Here is a 17,391-nt window from a genome sequence, read left to right as displayed (position 1 = left end):
TGTCATGGAATGGCAGAATTACCCAGAATTCTTTTTGGGCATGAGCGAGGCAACTTAAGAAGCACGAGACTGGCCCTCATCGAATGGCTGAAGCGCGGCCAGAGGAAAATATTTCTAGCCAGATACTTAGGAGTAGGTCTGGTGTGTGCTATTAACGTAAGAGTTTGGATTTTTGAACAAGTTTTTAATCATAGAAAATTCGCGAGAAACTTGTGCTTTCATTTCGCTGGAATCCTCGTGTCAAAGAAACGGTATAATGTAAATAAGAGAATAACGATATTTACATTTGCAGATCACCTGTCCTCTTACTACTTAAGTCAAACTCTACATCTCTATGCAATAAGTGCATTCAAAATTTCCTCATATTACTTTAAAAAAGTATGTTTGTTTTTATTTGCTGGGAAAAAAAAAGGGTTTTTCTGATTATATGCAGTATATGAAAAATGCGTTTTCTCTCTCGTCCTCTTCTTATGCATGATCTTCGCGGAAATTACATTCTGTCCCTCAATAAACCTAGAAAAACCAGTTATGGTCTTAGTTCCTTTTTCTTACGTATCAGCTAAGTTGCGGAATGCGCTACCTGATTTTATCCGTACCCATGAGTTTACTGGTTTTAAAAGACAATCCAGGGCCGCATTTTGTACAGCGGCTTTTTTTGTAAATGAAGATATCTTTAAATATTATGTATTTAGTAGGTTACTGTATATGCTATGTATTTTAGCTGTAAATGTAATGTCTCGAAGATATTAGCTCCTGTAGTTATTCGGAAAAAGCTTATGACTGTATGTATGTTACCTTTAAGAGGGCGCATGCGCAGACTTTGTAATCTGCGACTCCAGTGCTTACCATATGACAGATAAATTGACTTTCTCTTGAATATATAAGCCATCTAATTCTTACGCTATATTGACAAGGGCGGTTTGGAGCTGTGAGTAGGCGTGGGATTTGTCACATATGGTTTAGGGGCCGACATATCTCTCCCTCAATGCCGTACCGGGAGGCAAGGTCGGTAGCAGAAAGCAGCGAAGGGCCAACTGCGTCCAAAAGCGATCGCACGGGCCGAAATCCCGGGATGACTCGTTTGGTACGACGCTCCAGCGCCGGTGTCTGGAGGTACTGCGTTTTTCTCTCTTGTTGAAACATTTCGTCAGCGCATGCGCAAATGTTCTGGCTCTTCGATACCTAATGAATGAAGGGTTAGTTTCTAAAGAAACCGTGGTGCTGCGTCGGTGAGGAAGTAGTATACAAAAATTTGGTTTTATGAACGGAGTTGATAATGTAAATTGGCCACCGTACAGAGATTCTAAAAGCTGACGTTTCGAGCGTTAGCCCTTCGTCAGAGCGAAGCCCTCTGACCCAGGGCTAACGCTCGAAACGTCAGCTCTTCGATACCTAGCCTACCAAAAAAAATTAACATGCGGGTTTTTTTGTACCAGCAATTGACATTTTAGTTGATTTTATAGGCATAAACGTAACGTAACAACCGCGCGTGTCTGGTCTTGTCTCAGACAGAGGCGAGAGATGGTTTCATGCAGAAGGGGACGCCTAAAATGCTTTGTTGTAAACATGGCGGTTCACGAGTGAAGTTGTCTCTCTGGCCTTTTTGTGGACGAATTCCAGAACCTACTGACACAATCTGGGCAAGTTTTGAAAACTAAAATCTTCAATCGATGCGTTATTTTGCTGGTAGGACTGGGTGGCCCGACACTTATGAAAAAAACTATGAAATGAGAATCGGGAGTCTTCCCTTGTCATGGAATGGCAGAATTACCCAGAATTCTTTTTGGGCATGAGCGAGGCAACTTAAGAATCACGAGACTGGCCCTCATCGAATGGCTGAAGCGCGGCCAGAGGAAAATATTTCTAGCCAGATACTCACGAGTAGGCCTGGTGTGTGCTATTAACGTGAGAGTTTGGATTTTTGAACAAGTTTTTAATCATAGAAAATTCGCGAGAAACTTGTGCCTTCATTTCGCTGGAATCCTCGTGTCAAAGAAACGGTATAATGTAAATAAGAGAATAACGATATTTACATTTGCAGATCACCTGTCCTCTTACTACTTAAGTCGAAAACTACATCGCTATGCAATAAGGGGATTCAAAATTTCCTGATATTAGGTTTTTAAATGTATGTTTTTTTTGGAAAGAGAAGGATTTTTCTGCTTATATGATGGTAGGTGTGGGTAGTTGAGGGTAAATGGACATTAGTAAAGTTAAATGAAGGTACAGCTATACATGAAGGTAAATGAACGTGAATGAAGGTAGATGATGGCGATTGGAGGTAGACTAAGCTAGATGAAGGTTAATAAAGGTAAATGAAGGTAGATGAATGTGGATAAAGGTAAATGAATTAAGGTAGATGAACGTGAATGAAGGTAAAGGACGGTAAATGAACGTGATTGAAGGTAGATGAAGGTATATGAGGGTAAATAAAGATGATTGAAGGTACATGAAAGTATATGAGGGTTAATGAATATGAATTAAGGTAATTGATGGTAAATGACCAGGAGTTAATGTATATTAATACGGATGATGATAAATTTTTATAAATGGAGGAAAATAGATATAGATGAAGGTAAATGTATATGGATGACTGAATATTGGTAAATTAAATAATTTAGTGTGTCTTACGTCGTTAGGGACTCGTGGTGGATATATACATGAGATCTTTGCCCCGAAAATCACATAATAGAAATCGGCCATAGTAATAGCCTCCTTGAGCCTCCTATCGCAGTAGTTCCTCCCGCCAGGAGTGTTGACGCTTTGCAACTCGTCAGCGGATTCCCATGAAACGCATTCCTAAAGTGATTTCAGCTCACCACCCAAAAACACTTGAGGTCTTGTGGCGTCCTAATCATGCGTATTGCGAGCTATTTCCGTTCCGTCAGTCCATTCAGCTCTTAATGTCTTTTTCTGGGGAAATTTGCGAGTGTTTAAGAAATGGAAGACATATTTTCGGCTTCGCGTGACGGGAACCTTCGATTTGTTAAAACATGGCTGGAAAATACTTCGAACGATCTGAATCAAGGGTAAGTTCAGCACCGTAAACAGTTGAAGTGACCTGAAAAATCTGTCACTTTTATTTACTTAATTGAAGAAAGCATAGTGAGTAATTCCTCGAAATGCGGCCGCTTCTTAATTGTTTTTTGAAGTGTTCGTAAAAGTTGTTTTCTGTCATCTTGTTACGTTGCTTGCAGGACTGACTTTAGCAGCCAGATACGTGAGTAGGCATAAAGTCGTCAGACAACAGCTGTTTATGTTTTTCGTACTTCAATATAATGGATCAATTGAACTTATAAAATGATGGAGTTTTTCACAAGACGTATGTTACTGGAATTTTAGAGATAAATCGACTGATCTTTTGATTTGGTTTTAGAGACGACCACGGCTTTACCCCGCTGTTGTGGTCAGCAAGGGAAGGCCAGATAGCTGTCTTCGATTTGCTGCTGTCGCGTGGCGCGCGTGTAACTGCCCTGAACAATGGAGGAGATAATGGATTGCATTTGGCTGCAAGCAAAGGAAATAAGGAAATTATACAACGGGTGAGGATATCTCAATGTATTAAAAGGGATCTGTAAGTTATTTACTCGGGGTTTCCATGTTGATAAATTTGGTCCATGAAATCTTGTATGCGTTCAAATGAAAAGATCATGATCTGATAAAACCGATAATGCTGAGTGTTTTTGCGATGTAAACTTAGATCGTGCTGAGCTATTTTCGACTTGCTTTGAAAGGAGTCAATTTATGTACAATACCAAGTAGCAAAAATGTCTTTTAATTTGTACAGGCCAGCAGTACACTGTAAGTTCGACATTGCCTGCAGTAGTAGTCTAGCTACGCCACGTCCCGCGGCAGGTTTAAAACACAGGTCACATTCAACGGGCCACCCAAGGCTGTGCTCTAAGGAAAATTTCACGGAGACCTTCGGGCTCCCAAGAATTTCAGGTGGGGTGCCCAGCCCTCTAAGTTGGTCACCCAAATTAATTAATTAATTAATTGATTAATTATCTGAGATCAACAACGCAGCAAGATCTTCATCTGTCTCTCTCTCAACAAAACATTGCTGCCACTGCTCTGGTGATCGTCGAACTCGCTAGTGCAAGAAAAACCCGCAACCGATCAACTTTTTCACGCCATACTTGAAAAAGACGAAAAAGTAATGATTGCGGCAGGTTAATGTGAAGACGTTTAAGTGTAATACAGGTAAACCTTTTAGTTCGGTTGAAAATAAATTTTCAAAACGTGAATCAATGCCGCTTGATTCCCGTGGAGCTTTTGTGAAAACTGCCGTGAAACAATGAAACCACTGCGGCCCAAAAGCTATCAATTTTAATTTTTTGAGCAAGTCATCTTGATCTGGTCGAAAATCATCCCTACAGGACAAAACTAAAGTATTTTTTCCTTATATTATCAGTAAAATGTTTAGTGGAATGATCTTTTTTATGGATTCGGTCGAAGCGCCAGTCACAACGTTATTTGTTTAGGGCATGCAATGATTTGTCACGACACCAAAGACAACGCGGGATTGCTCTGTTTATAAAACAACAACAAATAACATGATATCTTTCCCTTTTTTTATTTCTTTATTTCATATACTGGGGAAAAACAACCGTAACCTAAACATATTTTAGCCAAGCAGGTGCAGCAGTGAAAAATCGTAAAAATATTAAATTTGCACAAACTGCGACTCCCGGGTTCATACAAAAGTAAATTGCTTTGCCGTCTGCGCTTTAGCGCTGTCAGAGCAGCGGTAACAACTCTTTTTTAAAAACTATTACCAAGAAATGCCAAACTCCACGTTCCAAATTTAAAGCTTCTTTTTGAGAAAGAATTGAAATTCGTGCGGCCACCGGCCGTCACGTGGAAAGAGATGTTACATGTGAAATCATGTTGAACGGCCTTTGAACTGATTGTTTCGTACGAAGAAAAAACCTTTTCTTAGAGGTTTCGTAAACTGTAACCACCAGCAAATTAAAATTTTTAGCCGCAGTATCTGCTCAAAATAGAATAAACGGGAGTGCCTGGCCGGGCGACCGGGTGATTTTTCTCACTCGCCCAAAGCCATATGTTAGTCGCCTCAGGCGACCGGGCGCCGTTAGAACACAGCCTTGGCCACCCGTTACAGGTCATTGTTTTACCTACACTAAAGCAACCCAAAACCTTCAAATTGGCTAACCTTAGGTCGAAACATCGTTTTTTTACCTAAGTTAAGCATCAGTAAAGGTTTTGTAATTAGTGACCTGTACTTAAACCTGTCAGTCTGGCTACACCTTACTGTCTTTGCATCATTTGATGTTACACAAGAGCAGTGGTTGAAGATAGTGCCCTCTCCCATTGCAAGGCACATAATGTAGCTATGATGAATATATGAAAGTTTTACATTTGAACTATCAGATGTGCAACAACTTTCTAAGAGAAAGACTGTTAAATAACAAAATTGAGACGTTTGCAAAGAAGCCTTAAAAAGCCTTTGCAAGTTTTTATCATATCCTCTAAGTAATGGTAATAGGACTGAGTCGAGTCCAATTCGGTTTGTATTCATTCAAGTGATAACAAAATCAGACGACCACACGGCAGGAGTCCGATTTGTTTATCACGAGTATGATGACAGACCAAACTGGACGACATAAAGCCCTCTTATCAAGTAATCGTAAAATTGCATTTTGCGAGAAAATAAGAGCCAAGTTATTAAAGACAGACTGAAAAAGGAGACGTAAATAGTTACTTATTGTTTAATGTCGCTCTGAAAAAAATAAAGAAAGAAGGTCCCAATTTAGCCTGGAGTCTGTACACTGTTTCTATGGTGATTGGGACCAAGGTTGTGATTGGTTGATTTAAACTAAAACTTTGAATGTTATTGGCTTATTGAACTGTTGATAACAATCTGTCCGATAACAACTTGGCGAGTGAATTAGTAGAAATAGGAGTTTTCTGAACCAATTGCAATCAAGGAAATTGTACTTTTATGATTAGGGTTGAAAGTGTGAAGGAGGCTATCATGGCTCTTCAACTGTTGATTTATCCTTTCCTTTATTAGAAAATGCCTTGTTTTTTCCTTCCCCAAAAGTCAGTTGTAATTTAATGAGATTATTGTTTTACCATATAATTGGAAATTTTTTACTTTCACACTTGTTTTCTAATGTAGTTGTTAAAACACAAATGTCCAGTCAATGGAGTTAACAAGCATGGTAATACTCCACTTCATTATGCTTGCTTCTGGAATTCTGAGGAATGTGCTGAGGTAAGATGGTTGCCCGATGATGGTTGGAAATGCCCAAGGCTATTAGAATTTGTATAGAAACTGAAGATTAAAACTCTGTATAACAATGGCAACATCTCAATGTAATTTTTAAGAAAAGGCAAAAAACTACTGGAAGTTTCCTCTCTCTGTTGAATTATTTTTGCACTAGTTGGGGTTTAAAGCCAGGCATGCAGTAAATATGTGCAGAGTATAAGATACTACTTCATGTAGCCATGAACAAGCGCTCCACAGTAGGAGCATTATGCTTCTTTTGGTCACACGACATTCCTTTTCGGTAAGATAGAGGCCGGGTGGTTCAAAAGTCGATTAATGCTAATCCCAGATTAAAAATTAACCAAGAAGTTTATTTCTCTACTCCCAAATGCTGTTCGACGCTGATATTCGGATAAAATTTACATTAGTAGATGTCGATCTTGAAAAACAAAAATAAGCAAAAGAAACTTTAACCAAAAAGTTGAAAACATGAAACAAAAGTTTACGCTAATCCTGGATTAAGTTAATCGGCTTTCGAACAACCGGGCCCAGTTCGGTAACAGATGTTATGCTTGGTGCAGACTTAAATGGAAAAATAATGCCCAATGTTCACCCATGAAGTAACAAGTTAAGCCTGGTTTTCACTAGCGACGCAAGCGCAATTGCAAGCATAAGAGCACTTATTTCACCGTGAAAACGGGGTTGACACAAGCACAAGCACAAGCACAAGTGCTTATGCTAGCATCGCCATCCGCTTGCATCCTGTGAAAAAGAAACGCAGCATAAGCACAAGGAAATTTGTTGTGTCTGGCCAATTAAAACACTTGTTCTAGATTCCTTGTGTCTGAACATTTGAACAAAATGGTGGTTGCTGTGGTTTCAACCAGGCTTTAACAAAGGAAACTAAAGTGGAAATAAGGCGATTGTAAGTTGGTGTGTAAAGCATTCCCTAAATCACTAGAATCAAGTGATTTTTGTTCGATCAGTACTCAATCCACATTAAATTTAAAATTTGTATCCATTTTCCCAAGAAAAGTTGACATACGCTGTAAGGCTTGATGACCCCCTGGCTAAAAGCTTGGACCGAGGGACATATTGATCGAGAATGTTGGCTGTTTTAACGTTTAATTATGTCTCCTTCCTAGTTGTTTTGCAATAGGTTTGTCATGTTATTTAGTGGAGTCGGTATATCACTTTTGTGGAATAAATTCAGTTAACAGTTTTGAAATTTGTTTACAGGAACTTGTAAAGAGGGGTGGCTTGGTGTCACAGTGCAATAAGTATGGAGAAACTCCACTTGACAAGTGTAAACCTTACCTTGCAGAAATCTTAAGAGGTAGGGAGATTTTTTGAGAGAATAGTATGTGCTGTAGCCTTTTTTCTTTCTATTTTAGTTGTTAAGTTATTGCTCTCAGTGAACAAAGTGTGTAACCTGAATTTTTTCATCAGACTTGGCAGCACAACTTGGACAAGATCTAAAGAGAATACCTTACAAAGGTAATCAGATTTTAAAAGTGCATCTTGCAACAAAAGCCTTGTAATACAGTTCTTCATTTTTAAAGAATAATAAAGCAAAGATAAATCAATCAATAATTATTCAGCAGTATAATAAAAGTATTTTTATTGTTTTAGATTATCATTCAAAGATTGGAAAGAAAGATGGTGAGCAATAATATTTCTTTGTCATTCAGTTTTGACACTCTGCCATTTTAAAAAGTGGCACCATGTAAAAATGATGGCATGAAATAAAGTCAGTTGAGTTTTTAAACAATGTTGCAATATTTATTCAGTTATTTTTTGTTTTCACTTTTAACTGTTTTGCAGATTTGCGTGATATCAAGTCCAGACTTTCATGGATTCAGCCATCTGAAATTGATTTGACAAACAAGATTGGCAAAACTGTAACTGGGGAGGTAACAAAACGAACTGTGTTTACTATTTTATTATGTATTTGTTGGGTTAATAATCAATCTGTAAAAAAATATTACTAGTAACTGTAAAATTTAATTAATCTCAACCAACTCCAAGGACCTTTCCAAATCTTATTTTTTCTGTTTTATGTGTCCACTAGGTATAGCCTAGAAAAATAGTGAGTCAGTAAACAAGGACTTTGTCCTGGAAAAATAATATTGACTCTCCAACTCTCAAACTGTTCCTCCTTTCCTCTTGACATACCTTGGCCACCTTTTCTTCTGTTGATAAGACTGTATTTACTTGGAGTCAGTGGTGTTGTGGTTGTTTGTGAGAGTTAAGAAACATGGCTGAGGGCTAGAGCAAAGTTTGTTGCATAAGACATTGTCTGTTACATAATTATATTTATTATATGGAGGAGAGTGTTTTACTGAGAACTAAACCACTCGTAGATTCCATACGCCACTACATCCGGGACCCGAGTGGCGTATTTTCCGTATGTCACCTTTGTGAGTGTCGTATCGTTCAATGACGTCACGATTCCCGCCTTTTTTTCCCGCCTTTTTTATAAAGCCCAGCCGTATTTGTAAAACTTGACTACTTTGAAACACAATAAAATCGGAATTTATCAATATTTAGTCTCCATATAATAAAAAGAACATTACACGTTGGCTCAAAGAAAGGAATTTTATGTTCTCGTGGCAAGAACAATATCTCACGAGTGAGCGAAGCGAACGAGTGAGATATTGTTCTTGCCACTCGAACATAAAATTCATATCTTCTCGCCACCGTGTAATATCCTCTATGTATTTCCTGTTGTATACGGTATTTACCCGTGTATAGGTCGATCCCATGTATATGTCGACCCCCCCATTTTTGATGGCAAAAACGCAATTTCTTAATTTCTTCGTCAAATGTTCATGGGACACTAATCTTGTATTCTTCGATTTCTGGAAATGTGGATACACAAAAAAACCAGGGCCTCAAGCACTTAATAGTTTTGTTGTTCGGCAGCTGTTGTATATGCGGGCGTTTTGTCCTTGAGTTTCGAAAAAGTTCTCTGAAAATCGAACATGTAAACCTCCAACTCACCTGTTTCGTTGTTCAAGGATAAAGGGCTTTAGAGGATAAGCACAATGCAACATCACAGAAGCAGGAGTCAATCTTTGAAAATAACTTGCGAACGATGCGAAAATGTGCAAGGTTTAATTGGTCCTTGACTTACAATTTCTCAAATGACAAACAAAACAAAACTCATAAACCAAACAATACGAAGTTTGCAAAAGCATTTAAATCTGCCAGGTTTGTATAAATAATAAAGAACAATCATTACCAACCAGCATTTTCACGCAAACACGAGTGACGATACTTGCACGCAAACATGAGGTATTGCGCCAGGTTACTAAGCCATTGAACGATCGTGTGTTATTCGAAGAAACAGAAATGCCTTATATAGGTTTCCGCCTTTGGAAAACGAAAATTTCCAGTGTCTATTTCTTATTTGTGCTTGTGAGTATCTTCAACATTTACAGTTGAACTGGAATTGCTTACCCTGTACATTCGTTTTGAAGTCTTTTGTCATTCATTTTGAAGTCTTTTACAATGTACGTCGGCTTTTGTCCATTGCGTTTGTTATGCCCAAGACAACATTATTATGTTAATTTTGAATAAATTACTTAGCTGGAACTTGGCTCAAAATCTTTGACCCGTGTATAAGTCGAGGGCGATTTTTGGAGCTTCTTTTGAGGCCATAAAAGATCGACTTATACACGGGTAAATACGGTATGTACCAACTTGTTGGCACCTCCCTCTCCACTATGTGTGATTAAATTACTGGCACTCTTCCAAGTAGTTCCCTTCGATCAAGTGGTACATGTTAGTTACGAGGCTACTGCCTTAAGTCTTCCACACATTTTAATGTTGGTTTTATTTCTTTTCATTTCAGATGTGGAAAGGAAAATGGAATGACATCCACATTGTTGGCAAGAAACTTGCAATAAAAATTGTAAACAAAAGAATATCCAGAGATTTTAGTGAGGAATACTCCAAATTGAGGTTTGTAGATTTCAAATTTTTAATTATGATTGTTATTTGTTGTTACAATAAGTTTTTTCCTTTGTGACTCAACCATTCTACCTAAGTTTTTCATACATTTATTTCTTACTCGAGTTCTTCTTTGCCATTATTTTCAGAATATTTTCACATCCCAATGTCTTACCAGTGATTGGTGCAGTAAATGACTCCCAAACCTTGATAGTTCTGTCACAGTATCTGCCATTTGGCTCTCTTTACAATGTATTACACGAAGGAACAGGTTTGTAGATAATAAGCAGTGCTTCAGACAAACAGTAAACCACATGTAAATTCATTGAATACTCATCAAAAGAAAGTTCTGCTCATAGCACAATGTCGACAGGGTTTGTGACAATCATGTAATATCTATTTGCATTGATATACTGTAGCTGTAGATAATGCTTATCAGTCTTTTGTGAGAAAGAAATCCTCTTGAAGGTGCTTAATTTCAAACATTTTTCCGTAGGTATCATTGTTGATCATGAGCAGGGTATGAAATTTGCATTGGATATTGCAAAGGGAATGGAATATCTTCATTCTTTAGAGCAACTTATTCCACGACTATACTTAAAAAGTACACATATCATGGTTAGTATTGAAGTCAGTGGGTTTTTTTGTTGAAAAGTACATGACAATAAGCAATTATTGGATGAGGTTGAGCATGATAGTGAGAATTATCAAGGCCGAGGTTTGTGTTATCTGCCGAAGCCGAAGGCTGAGGCGGATAACACAAACCGAGGCCTTGATAATTTCGCTATCATGTGAAAACCGAATCCAATAATTGTTTTATTATACAATTATAAATGTAGAAGGGTTGAGACATTTCACAGAACAACAACAAAGTAAGCCATGCAATGACACGTTTCAGTGTAAACATCTTTATTAATGACAGCCGTGAATTACATGTAAAGCGGAATTCAAAAGGTTTACAGAAAGGATTTAAGCCTAAAACATCTGAAAACGTTTCAGGAAAAACTGAATCGAACTGAAACTTTTGAACAAAATTCTAAAGTTAAGTTGTACGGTCTTATGAAAAATGTTCCCGATATCGAGATGTAAACAACACTTCATTGTCTGCAAAAACGCGTCATACCTACATGCATAAATGCCAGTGTCTGTAGATGTGACGCGATGACACAGCGCCATCTAGAATTAGCGGGGTGCTTTTAGCCAATCAAAATTGAGATAGCATCAGCATTGTATAATAATAATTATTATTAGTATAAACACACAGGTGATTATACAAAATCGCACGCTCTCGTTGGCTCGCTATCTCGGATTATCAGCCGATAATCACCTCGACGGACAAAATGGCTGCCAGTAGTCGTTTTGCCACTGTAAGTGAAGATGATTTTGCATTGAAATTTTTTTTTTCTCTTTTTTGAAATAATCACCTGTGTATTTATACTAAAACAATTATTATTACTCTGTGATTTACAGTAATGAGTAATCAACTAACTAGGAGTTCATGTGGTTTTCCTATGCCTAAATTCAAATTAAATTTTTCCACTGGTAAATACAACAACATTGAAGCTAAGTAATAGTAAATTTCACTGTGGTAATGTCTCAATCCGATCTAGCCAAGCATTAGTGTTCTACTAATTAGGGAGACTGTAAACCAAAAACTACAAGCTAAAGTCCAGGATAAAAACTTCTGAGAGCAGACTACGATAATCAACAAACTCAACCCCCATACAACATTGAGTTAGGAGTCAAACCTGTGTCACATTGATGAAAAGGGAGTGCTTTCACTCACTACTGTGACACCTTTCTCCCCAAGCTAGACTCCAGGTTGTAATATTATTATTTGTAACCTCAAAATTTTTCCTTTATCAAAAGTTAAATATGGTGTATCATATAATTCACATTCCTTTGCTGCACTAGATTTTACTTTTTGGTGTACCCCATAGGATATGTAAGAGAAAGATGCTGGCAATTGTTTGTCCCATGCCGAGGCAGTTTTAGGCATAGGCCTATAGACCCAGTTGAGTAATTCCCAATCTGAAGGAAAAAAACAATGGTTGTTCTCTCCCTTTAGAGAAATGTTTACCCTTCAAATGCAAAACAATCTTGTTGTTTTGTCGTCCAGATTGGGAATTAACTGAAAGGGGTCTATACCTTCGATGATGTCATAAACTACTTTGCATTATAGTTTTGAAAGAACTTTGCGAATGTAAATTACTTCTTGATATCATTGAAGGAATAGACCCATACTTCTCACTAGCTCAGCTATGGGACAAATAAATGCCAGCTTTGTTACACTCTCGTGCCTCCTTAGGCCTATTAAAAGTAAAGTCTAGAGAAGCAAAAGTAAAATATATATGTTAGATATTTCACTTTTGAAATGTGCGCTTTGAAAGAAATAATATTATTGTAAAGCTTTCTGCATGTTTATCAGTATATGATTGGACTATTCGTCAATAGATTGATGATGATCTCACTGCAAGAATCAGCATGGCTGATTACAGATTTTCCTTCATGAATCTAAGCAAAATAGAAAGTCCAAACTGGATGGCTCCAGAAGGTAAATTTTTTATTACATGTAGATTTGCAGTAATGTCATAGTTTTTGAAACGTTGGTTACCACAGACTTTTTTCTAAAGCCAACATAAACTGCATAGAGTGCCTTAACAGAAAAAAACTCTTGCCATTTTCTTCTCTGCACAAGCCTCTCCCACTCCCAGGGGCAGAGAAGGGTGGCTGGAGTGAATTTTTCACTTCAAAATAAACTGATGAGGCTTCTCACAAAAAGATTCAAATTTAAAACCCCACCTGAAATGAGACCTTTCTAACCATGTCTTAAGCCCCTTTTTGTCCCTGAAAGAAAACTCTGAGGAGACAAAATTGTAAAAAAAAAAACTCTATATACAAGTAATATGCACAACAAATGAAGCTGCTGCAATCACTTTCACAAGCTATCCTAAAAGAGGCCTTGACGACTGAAAATATGATATTTTGTTCTGGACATCCTAAGTGAAACCAAGCAGAATTTAATTCTGTGTGCTGTGTACTGTAAAGCGACCAATAGCTTTGTGAACCACTTACCCAACTCCCAACGCACACTCATTCCTAATTTAATGAATCATTCTTAGTTTTACAGAAAAGCCCTGAGGAGGTCGATCAGCGTTCGGCTGACATGTGGAGTTATGCCATGCTCCTGTGGGAGCTTGTAACAAGAGAAGTTCCCTTTGGGCATCTCTCACCAATGGAAGTTGGCATGAAGGTTGGTCGTCTTCAAGTATAGAAAATGCAAAATATTAGTTTTTTCGTCTTTTAATAATGTTAAGGTCCTGGAAGAGAATCAAGCCAGTTGGCTAGATCAAAGAGAAATAATTAATTACTGCATAAGCGTACGAGCACATTCAGACCTGGGAGGAGGAGATCTTCTCGCCCAAAAAAGTTCACGATGCCCAAATTTTTAAGTGTTGAGAAAATCTAGATTTAAACAGACTTGAATTGCAAGGAAAGCAAAAAGCTTCACAGTTCTCACATCTTCTGAAATAGTTAAAATTGTGAAAAACGTTTTTCAAACATCTTATGTTCCTATGGCCTTTATTGGCACGTCCACTCAATCTTGTGAAAATTGTAAAATATCAATAACCCATTGACTCCCAGGGGTTCCCCATTGACGAGTAAAATCGTCTGGCGTTAGACAGAGTAAAATATACTAAGTCTGGCCGGTTTGGGCGTCAAAGGGTTTTAAAACAAAAAGTGCTCCATTCCGATCTTATCTATGTTGTTGGCAATTACTTTGTTGCCACAAGAGCGCTCAATGCACACGATAGGGAGGCTATTTAGCCTATTTTGCCCAATTGTGGTTGGTCTATAAGTCGTAGGTACTTCATGCATCCCTTATTATAGTGTATTTCAATAATTATTACAAGTTATACCCACGCGTACCGCGCATATACCCTTGCATTCCCCTATAATTATACCTTTGTTTGCTCCTATGTACCCATGTCCCCTAAACTTGCGCTCCGCTGAGCATGATGTTGCAGGGATGACGGCTAAAACGGACCTGACATTTGAGAACTATGGGGTCATTTCATAGAGACTGTTTTCGTTTTCGATAATTCGTGGATGAATTTGTCCACATGTGCTGCCTGAAATTGGCTGAATAGGCGTCTGTCTTAAGTAGCTCCCTGTCGAGGTTATAGTTCTTGGCAACCAGGTCAAAGCTATCATTGGTGGGCGAGTCACTTGGGTGATGTCACTCAACGCGCAAAGACCATCTTGTTCATTTCCACTGAATCAATTCTCAATCTCGGCCATTTGACCTTATCCAGAGAGGTGTAAAAGGTGTTTTTTGCGGTGTTGGTGAGTGTGAACTGCGGCAAACGCCAGAGATAAGCAGATCGGCAGCAAAGCCATTCAAACGTCCTCAATATGGACCTTTGGTCGTATTGAAGAAGTGAAGTGTTAAATTAGCAAAATTATTTCTAAATCCACCGCTTTGCCGCTTTGTTTTGGAAGTAAATAGAGTTGAAGTTGAAGTTGAAGTTATTTTTGCTGTCAAACTCAATCAGCTTCATCGTCGGAGACCCAGGGGCAGTCAGTCGGGGCAGGAGAAAAAAGCAATGAAAGTTTTCAAGAACAGGTAATTCTCCTGCCCCAACGGACTGGCCCTGGGTCTCCGAGGATTAATCAGCCTGGACCGCACCATACATTGAATACTAACCGACAAAGGTTGGATTTGAGATTAAACATCGTTTTAGGCCTAATTAGGCCTAAAAAGTTATTGCTCCTAATCTCAGTCTTAATCTGAATCCTAATCTTAATCTCAATGAATTAGGAGTAATAACGTTTTAGGTCTAATTAGGCCTACAGCGATATTTAATCTCAAATCCAACCTTTGTCGGTTAGTATTCAATGTATGGTGGGGTCATACATGGTGTATTGGTGCTTCGTTTCGCTGTTTCGGTGTTTAGTAATGCCCCTTTTGAGCTTCACTGTAACTTCTGAAATGCAGTGATACTTTTTTTTTCAACATCATTCATATCAGCAGCCCATTACATTTCATGTCAAGACCTAGAAAAAACAATTCAGGGTGTTCATTATTTCTGATTTTTATGGGACAATTAAACCTCACAATGACCTTGTGTATCAATTTGTCATAGGTTGCGTTAGAAGGTTTGCGACCATCTGTTCCTCCTGGGGTGTCTTCACAAATGGCAAAGCTGGTTTCAATTTGTTGGAATAATGACCCGACTAAACGACCACGATTTGACCAGATTCTTCCAATTCTAGGGAAAATGGCACAGTGAAAAAGAGGTCTTTTGAAAGTAAAATATTTCCCAGTGTTACAGTATATAAAAGCGGTTCTAAAGGATATCTTTTCCAAATAGCTATTATATGGATAGTTATGCCTGTACCTTTGAGCCCGACCCATTCGAGCATTAAACACCTTAAGAGTGCCATGAAAGGTATTTTCCTCATGCAATTATGTTTATCCATCTTATTGCTGCTATCTAGTTATGGAATCAAACCAGATGCCTTTTTCGCATGTTTGCGTGACATTTCAGTTATGATAATGTTGCAATCTAAACCAGGCTATAATGCAGATGTGTCAGGTGTTTTTAATACCAGTTTTTCAACTATAAGTTATTTTTATATGAACTGTTATAAGATGTTACAGATTTTGTACAAACCAACAAGAAGAGATTTAAAGAGCTTTAGTATCTATTCAAATGGGTGAATTAACTAGGATAGTTTGTTACTATAAGAATATTACCATAGTCTTCAATTGAAATGTAAAAGAATTTCCACCACTTTAATGATCTTTAAGTCGAGTGAAGTGATACTGGAAAAATTTCATTCGTACAGAGATTCTTAGATTAGATGCACAGGGCAATAAAATGAAGCAACTTAATTTGAATGAAGTATGAAGTATAAGAGTCAGAAGAGCGAGGTAGTTGTGGGCTCTCTTCTCTACTCTTTAAATGCCGTACTCTCTGTCATTGTGGAGTCATCATGTAGGGTGGTTTGACAAGGAAGAAAAGTAGAACGCTTCCAAACCTTGTCGATCAAATTACCAGAATACATTTGTGTTTGGATTAAAAAGCCATGTAGAGGTCAAGCTTAAAGTGGTACTATGATAAAAAAATCACTTCCATTTTTCGTCAGATTTTGAAAGTGTGTTTGCTTAACTCTTGGCTGGCAAAATTTTGAGCTTTGATTTTTGTCCAAAGGCAGTTTACTTTTAGTGTAAGTTTTGGATTTCACGGTCCGCCATTACTCACGTTCAAAACTGACCGACTGGACCCCAGAGGGTTGGCTTTTGGGAATAGTGAAGTCATGCATTCCATAACTTAAAATTTCAGCGTGTAAACGCAGTTTAATATGTACGCAAAACACGAGTTTAAAATCTGAAAGCCGGAAACTCCCGTGCTAAGTCAGTAGCGTACAAACGCATTGCATTCTTAAAGTGCCTATCACCTCAACACACTTTTCCAATGTATTTATTCTCCGAAATCATCCCAAATACATCCATAGTGATGTTTTTCGAGCATTTAGATTGAAATTTCACTCTTTCATTGGCTTTGAAAAACGGGAAAAGTGGTCATACCGTGATTAATAACCGATCAATGAAAGGGAATGGGTTCGATACCGGGTTGACGTCACTAATTTGCATCGCTGTTTTCAAAGAACCTCAATGCAAATTAATTTGTGACGTCAACCCGGTATCGAACCCATTCTCCTTCGTTGCTCGGTTATGGATCAAAGTATGATCACTTCCCGTTTTTGAAAGCCAATAAAAAAGTGTAATTTCAATCAAAAGGTTCTATAAACAACACGATGTATTTGGGACGATTTCGGAGAATAAATAAGTGGAAAAGTGTGTTGAGGTGATAGGCACTTTAAACTAGGGAGTCTTTGACGTCATTTTTTCCTCGATCCAGCTCTCTCAAGATTTTAAAGTTAGTAATGGCGGACCATTAAATAGGAAAATTCCAGTTAAAATAAACAACAGTCTTTTTGAACTTGGGACAGCTAGTGTTAAGTTAACATCGTTTTGAAATCCAAAGGAAAATAAGATTTGATTTTTTGATCATAGTACCACTTAAACAATGTTTAAGGCATATTAGGCCATTTCCGAGTTCACGTCTGCCTCCTCTTCAAAGCGAGTCTAGGTGCAAAGTTTTTGTGATGGTAATTAGTTCTACTTTACATAT

General features: G+C 38.0%; 1 protein-coding gene across 1 annotated transcript; it reads left to right on the top strand.

The window, feature by feature from the left end:
- The first annotated feature begins 2,811 nt into the window (after positions 1-2,811).
- Positions 2,812-16,088, top strand: LOC138000115 (integrin-linked protein kinase-like). The gene is made up of 13 exons (XM_068846288.1): positions 2,812-3,029; positions 3,377-3,542; positions 6,146-6,241; positions 7,475-7,571; positions 7,685-7,732; positions 7,868-7,897; positions 8,060-8,148; positions 10,092-10,201; positions 10,339-10,460; positions 10,686-10,807; positions 12,644-12,743; positions 13,312-13,442; positions 15,337-16,088. Exons 1-13 carry the CDS (start codon positions 2,941-2,943, stop codon positions 15,481-15,483), a joined length of 1,347 nt encoding a protein of 448 aa, XP_068702389.1. The 5' UTR covers positions 2,812-2,940; the 3' UTR covers positions 15,484-16,088.
- The last annotated feature ends 1,303 nt before the right edge of the window (positions 16,089-17,391 follow it).

Source organism: Montipora foliosa, chromosome 4 (assembly GCF_036669935.1).
Source record: "Montipora foliosa isolate CH-2021 chromosome 4, ASM3666993v2, whole genome shotgun sequence".
NCBI lineage: Eukaryota > Metazoa > Cnidaria > Anthozoa > Scleractinia > Acroporidae > Montipora > Montipora foliosa.
Note: the sequence above shows the minus strand (reverse complement) of the source record. Positions and strands in the feature narration are given on the sequence as shown.

What these genes read in the sequence shown, in the direction of transcription:
- LOC138000115 (XM_068846288.1), top strand. Translation starts at nt 2,941, where the DNA reads ATGGAAGACATATTTTCGGCTTCGCGTGACGGGAACCTTCGATTTGTT. An exon ending in AAAGAGAATACCTTACAAAG is followed by an intron (nt 7,733 to 7,867) that starts GTAATCAGATTT and finishes TTATTGTTTTAG; the next exon opens with ATTATCATTCAAAGATTGGA. An exon ending in TAAAAAGTACACATATCATG is followed by an intron (nt 10,808 to 12,643) that starts GTTAGTATTGAA and finishes ATTCGTCAATAG; the next exon opens with ATTGATGATGATCTCACTGC.